The following is a 6,694-nucleotide window of genomic DNA, read 5'->3' on the forward strand; positions in this document are numbered from 1 at the left end:
TTTTATATATTATATATTTTTATATATTATATTTTCTTTTTAGTATATAATTTTCTTTTAATATAATATATATCCTAAAATAACAAATCAGCCTTCTGAAACGCGGAGCCGAGATTCTCATCTCTTCCCTCGTCCTGGGGACCCTCAAACACCACCACCAGATAATTCTGGGATTCTGTAAAATGTATTCCCATGACCTCCTGGCTCACTTGGAAGGTGCTGACCGTTCCTTGCAGTATTTTCCCTCTGGGCACTTCCTTTTCCCTCAGTGAACTGTGTTTTTCCCGGCACATCCACGCTCTGCCCTTTCCCTCCGCCTGGGGAACGCAGTGCCCAAACAGAGCTCGCTTGGCTCGAGTCAGCAGCACACAATTCCCTCCGCACAGGTACAAAATCACCACGGAGAAGCCTCCTGGGGCCATTGCAGGGATCCAGAGGCAGGAGAACGGGAGCATCGAGTGGAGCTACGAGCTGCCCATCACCTGCCGCCTCTCCACGTGAGTGTCCCCTGCTGGGGCTGTGTGTCCTCAGTCAGCGCAGGAGGGGTTAACAAGGCTCTTAAACTTTTCATCTTCAGCTGTCACAGCTTTCAGAGCAGATCTCTGCTTTCCAAGGGTGCAAGGCAGTGTTTGTGACTCGGGGTTACACCAGCCCATGCGAACTTCTCTTCTGCCCTGTGGCATTCACATTTTCTGGAAAAATCCCTTTGCCCAGAATTTTTCTCCTGGGAAGCTGAGAAGCCTCAGAGAAAAAGAAAACAATAATTATCTGATTTGCTTCTCCTGTGTTTTGCTCCTTTAGAATGTGTTTGGACATTGTTTACCTACAGGTGCATGTTTCATTGGTTTCATGCGAATTGTTTTGACTTTTTGGCCAATCAGGGCCAAGCTGTGTCAGGACTGGAAAGAGTCACAAGTTTTCATTATTATCTTTTCATTATTTCATTATTATCTTTTCATTATTTCATTATTAGCTTTTTAGCCTTCTGTCTGTGTCCTTTCTGTATTCTTTAGTATAGTTTGGTTTAGTATTCTTTAATATAATATAGTATCATAAAATAATAAATTAGCCTTCTGAGAGCATGGAGTCAGATTCATTGTTCCTGCCTTCATCTGGAGGCAACCCAAATACAAAACTTCCCTTGCTGCTGCAGGGGGCTGAAGGACCAGCTGATCCCCATCCTGGCGAATATCCTGGAGGTGGATCAGGAGAAATGCTGGGGATTCGACCAGTTTTTTGCAGGAACCAACGACATTTTGCACAGGATGGTTGTGGACGTGTTCTCCCTGCAGCAGGCGTCCTCCCACCGCATCTACATCCACTCCTACAACACGTAAGGCTGGGTCGCAGAGAAATTTGGGATTTGGGAATGGAGCTGTGAGTTCCCCTCACCTCAGCAGGGGAACCTGGGGGCACCACCGTGCCCTTTGCACTGCTCCCAGGCCAGGTTAAAACACACCAGGCTCAAATCAGCCTTTGCTGGGAGTGCACTAGCAGAGCTCTGCGCACACACAGAGATCCAGGGGGCTCTGCTGACCTTGTCTGATGTTTTGCTAAGGGAAAATATCAACATCTTGGTATTTTGAGGGCAGCAGGCTGCTAAAGGGATGGAAATCTGTGTGCTCGCCTCATTGCTTGTCCCCATCTTTTCCCTTCTTTCTCCATTCAGTACCACCAAGTTTTTAGACGCCGTCTTCAAACAGACAAACATAGTCCCTCACCATCAAGAATATTTTTTTGAAGGACACCTGTATGAGCTGGATCCCAACCTACAAGCTCATCATTTCTGCAAAACCACAGAGAGCAGCCCCCTGACTTTGCTGAGCACTTCAGAGCAGCCCGAGGACGTGGTGGGGGTCCGGTACCGAGACCGTGAGTGTGGCTGGTGGGAGATGTGTCCCAGCAGGAGAGAGAGTGGCTGCTGGAAGTTATTACAGTTATTACCAGTTATTACAGTTATTACCCAGTTATTACCCTAAGAGATTTCCCATTTCCTGCATGATCCCATCTCCTGGGGGCTGGGCAGTGTTTGACCTGGATCCCAGTTCCCACTGGGGTTCCCAGTTCCCCAGACTGGTCGCTTTTCCCACTGCCAGGTTGTGCCAGTCCCCATCTCCAGCAGTGACCCCAGTTCCAGCAGCAGGAGTACTGGTTCCCAGTGCCAACTCCCAATCCTGATGCCAATTCCCAGTCCTGTTTCTGGTCCCTGCAGCAGGATCAGGGATTTCAGGGTCAGTTTTCCCCTGCCATGTGCTGCTGCTCCACGGCCACACACCATGCTGAGCTTTGGGAATTCCTGCCTTCATCCATGCTCCCAAAATGTCTTGGAGGGCCGCACTGAGCCTCCAACACTGAGGCTGAAATCCTGAGTGTCCCCAGGGTTTATTTGGTGGGTGGCAGCTGCCCGCTGCCCCCAGCTGGTGACAAACACCCCGACCCTGCCTGTCTTTGCAGCGGCGCTGGAATTCCCAAAGTTCGTGCCCAGGGTGGACGTGGTGGCCGACTGCAGTGCAGCCAAGGTGGGTGTGTGTGCCAGGGCAGTGTGCTGGCAGTGCCCTGTGCCTGGCACAGGCCCTGGCAGTGCCCTTTGCCTTGCAGAGTGCCGTGGGTGCTGCTCACCAGACCCTGCGCGTGGGGCAGGCGCTGCGGAGGGGCCGGGAGCTGCTGGCCAGGGGCCTGCACTGGGTGATGTGAGTGCCAGAGCCACTGCTGGGCAGGGCACAGGGGGCACACGGCCTGCCAGGCCTCTGGGGTTGCTGGGTTAAGGGGTTCCAGCCTGTTCCTGCCAGTGCTGACCAGTGGGGATGGTGGGGTGGGGTCCTGGGGGACTTGGAGGGAGCAGGGCAGGAGGGGCACTGTGTCCCCATGGGGCTGCTGTTGGGAGGATGCTCCTGTCCTCTTTTGTTCCTTTTGAGTCACTTTTTTCAGTTTAGGAGAGGATGAGGAAAAAAGCAGAATTATTATGTTTCTTTCTTTTCTTCCCTTCCTTCCTTCCTTCCTTCCTTCCTTCCTTCCTTCCTTCCTTCCTTCCTTCCTTCCTTCCTTCCTTCCTTCCTTCCTTCCTTCCTTTTTTTAATTATTATTATTCTTACTGTGTGCATCTATTGGAAGTGTTCCTCGCCAAGGCAGGGGAGGATTTGGAATTCCAGCTTTAAGGGTCCCTTCCAACCCAAACCATTCCATGATGAATTTCACTGCCCTACCCACCCCTTTTGGGGGAGGACAGGGGGTGACGGACCCTAAAAGCAGCAGCCACACCCAATTTTAGGTTCATCCAGCACCCCCAGTGTCTCAGAGCAGCCTGAGAGAAGCCACGAGCTCCATCCGCACCCCAGGATGGAGCTGTGGTTTCAGGGAGCACATCTTGGAGGGGCTGTTTTCTCTCTCGGCAGTGGGAACCTGAGGACAGAGTGCTGCAGGATTTTGGAGCAGAGGAGGGGAGCTCACTCCGTGCTCACCTGCCTGCAGCTCACCTTGGGGAAGACACACGAGCTGTAAGTGAGCTGGGCTGTGCCTGGGGAGATACGGGGCTGTCTTGGTTTGGAAAGCCAGGAGTCTGCTAAGGAAGGCAGAAGCCTCCCCTGAAAGGGAGAATGTAAACCCTCCCCATCCCTCCAAATTGCTATACATTTTAGATTAAGGGGCTCTCAGGCAAAAAATATGGGAGCAGGAATAACAGTTCTTTACCAGGGAAGAAAAAATAAAAGGATAAAATAAACAATGCAGTGAACTAAACCAACACTGGCAGAGTCAGAACCCAAGCTGACACCCTGTGGGTCAGGGTGCTGGCAGCCGTGCCATTGGAATTGTGGCTCAGCCCTCCTGCAGTGTCAGGGGTGGTTCTGCTGGAGCAGGGATCCTGGAGAAAGGTGCAGTCTCTGCCTCTGGAGATCCAGGGCAAGAGGCAGCTGCTGTTCCTCTGGGCAATCCAGTGCAGAAGCCGTGCTGGTGTTCCAGAATCTCCAGATTCTATCCGGGTAGGAATGCTTGGCTCCTCCCTCTGGGCTCACATCTCCCAATGGGATGCTGTAGTTCTTATCAGCCATGCAGGGACATCCAATAGCTGTTATCAGCAGGTGTCCCCACCCAGGGAGGAGTGATTGTGATCACTCAGAGAGAGAGATAAGGCAAACTGCCCACTTGACAAAAGACAGCTGCCATACAGATGGTAATAGAACACACCCTGCCTTGCAACCTGGAACAGGGGCTCTCAAAGGTCCTGGATAATCAGGAGTAAGGAAATAAGGAATCAGGAATAAGGAAAATGCCAGGAATGAGCTGATATTGTGGAGGCAGGAGGCTTTTTCGCCGTCTCGGAAATGAGCCACTCTGGCTGTTTCTCCCTGTGTGCTTCAGTTTTTAATGATTTCACAGGAGGTGGAGTTAGTCCTGACTGGATCCTGCTCTGGGGTTTTCTGAATGTTACAGCCCTCGAGCAGGAAGGAGCCAGCGCTGCTGCCAGCTCCAGGGAAAGGAAAACTGAGAAAATTGGGATAAAATAAAGAGCAGGGTGGCACCAGCTCCAGGGAAAGGAAAACTGAGAAAATTGGGATAAAATAAAGAGCAGGATGGCACCAGCTCCAGGACCCCTTGGGGGTCTGGCCCCTGTCACCAACCCTGCAGAGCTGGGCTGCATTCCCAGAGATCCAGCATCCCACCAGCCATGGGGAGAGATCCCATTTCCTTCCAAGAGCCTCCACTGAATTATGGAGAAACCTTGGGCTGCCCTCAGCCTTCCCCCTAACCCACACCCCCCTTCCCACCCAGCTGCCCTGGGCCAAGCTGAACCCATTTTATCTCAAGCAACCCACGGATATTTTACTTTTCTGCTGCTTTTTTGTTGTAGTAGAAAATTCTTTGCCTCTGGGTTGCTGTTCTTTCATTCTTTGCCATTTAGCAAAGTCTCTTAATTTCCATTTAATCTGGAAAAAAAAAAAAAAAATAGGGACACGTGGTTCCCATTGAGTGCAGCCCTCAGGGCTGGAGTGCCAAGAGCAGCAGAGCTGCAGCTGGGTGCTCTGGCTCTTCCAGCCCTTCCAGCTCTGCAGCAGGAACATTTCTGCTGACTTAGCCCCCGTGCCACGCTCAGCCTGGCACACAGACACCCTCCCAGCTGGCCTGAAGCCAGTGGGTGTAAAACCAACAATTTTGGAACAAATTGGACTCAACAGGGCGAGTTTTTACCAGATCAGCAGTTTGCATCTCGTGGCTTCTCGGGTTGCTGCTGATAATTGCTGCCCCGAGATGTGCAGGATGTCTCTGTTTTGGCCAGTGCGCCCGACGAGTGAGTCAGAGCTCTTCACTTTTCAGTCTTGAGGTTGTTTATTAATTCTCATCTATAAAATTTTCTTTCTGCCCAGCGGAGATCTGCTCAGCAGGGCAGCCACAGGCACTCTGTTGTCCTTTTATACTACAAACTACATATAACATATTTACACTTAATTCCCAACACCTATCACCTGTGTTAGACAGTGCATTTCTATTCTAAACCAATCCCAAAGTGCCAACAGCACAGCAGAAAATGGAGAACAAGAAGAAGAAGTAGAAAGGCTGGACATGCCCAAGTTCCTCCATCTTGTCCCCAAAACCCCCATACCAAAAATCCTAAAATCTACATTTTCACCCTGTGATAATTTTATTATTATACTATTCACACCTGTGTGACCTTCACATCCTCATACAAAGCTGGCAACTTGCTCCAGGGGTCAAAATCAAACCCCTAGGTGTTCTGGGCTGTGTGCCAGGGTCTCTGAGCCCCCCGGCGGGGTCCTCGGCAACTCTGGACACCCAGAGGGATGCACTGAGTCCCGACAGTGAAATCTGGGTTGCTGCCCAAGGAAATCACTTTGCAGCCCCCCAGGACCCCATCACGGGGCGGATTCCTGTGCCAAGTGTTTGCCAACAATACTCCTCCTTCAGGAATCTTCATTTTCTGCCTTCCCCCAGGTACGAGGCCGTTCCTGCAGGCAGCAGGGCCCCAGCTGGGCTGGATGTGGTGAGGACAAGGCTGCAGAGGGTGAGGAGCATGCCCAGCCCCAGGAGCGCCCAGAGCTCTCAGAGCAGCTGGTCCCAACCTCTGCCCCTCCCCTGCAGGTGGATGAGGAGCTCTCCCAGTGCTCCCACAGCATCTTTGACTTCCAGGGGGCCCTGGATGGGATTTTGGCCGAGCTGGTGAAGGACAGGCAGCAAGTGCACGAGGACAAGAGGTGTGTGGGGCAATCCCTGGTGCCACCTGGCTGTCCCCACCAGGAGCCCTGGGCTGGATTTACAAGTGGAGGGGATTTTTTAGGCTGGAAGTTTGATTGGGATGCTCAGAATTTCTCCAGGAGCTGAGGGCAGGGTCTGCCCTGTCCCTGTGCCCTCCTAGCCTTTTCCCTGCCCTATCCCAGTTTTTCCCCATCCTTCTCCCATTCCCATTCCCAGCTTGTCCCACCAGGGCTTTCCCTGCTGCCAACTCTCACCCAGAGGCAGGTTTCACTCTGAGGACAGGAACTGTGTCCTGCAGTCCCCTCATCACACCCAGGCAATGAAATCTCCCTCAGTTTCTGTGGGAATTCTCTCTGGGGTTGGGATTCCCCAATTCCTGGATGTGGAGCCCTTTAAGAGCCTGAATGAGAGATGTGGGACTCCAGGCAGCTCCCCAAAATGCAGTTTATTCCATCCAAGATGTCACAGCAGTCCAGGGTGGTGGGTG

At 52.0% G+C, this 6,694-nt stretch overlaps 1 protein-coding gene across 1 annotated transcript in view; it reads left to right on the plus strand.

Annotated features, from left to right (window-relative positions):
• The window catches only part of IKBKE (inhibitor of nuclear factor kappa B kinase subunit epsilon), a 23,208-nt gene that overhangs the window by 3,981 nt on the left and 12,533 nt on the right, over positions 1–6,694 (plus strand). The window contains 8 exon segments of the mRNA XM_031062887.1: positions 387–497; positions 1,154–1,333; positions 1,670–1,872; positions 2,455–2,519; positions 2,599–2,690; positions 3,393–3,494; positions 5,947–6,016; positions 6,094–6,206. Of these exon segments, the coding sequence (XP_030918747.1) occupies positions 387–497; positions 1,154–1,333; positions 1,670–1,872; positions 2,455–2,519; positions 2,599–2,690; positions 3,393–3,494; positions 5,947–6,016; positions 6,094–6,206 (936 nt within the window).

This window comes from Geospiza fortis, unplaced genomic scaffold (genome assembly GCF_000277835.1).
Source record: "Geospiza fortis unplaced genomic scaffold, GeoFor_1.0 scaffold391, whole genome shotgun sequence".
Classification (NCBI taxonomy): domain Eukaryota; kingdom Metazoa; phylum Chordata; class Aves; order Passeriformes; family Thraupidae; genus Geospiza; species Geospiza fortis.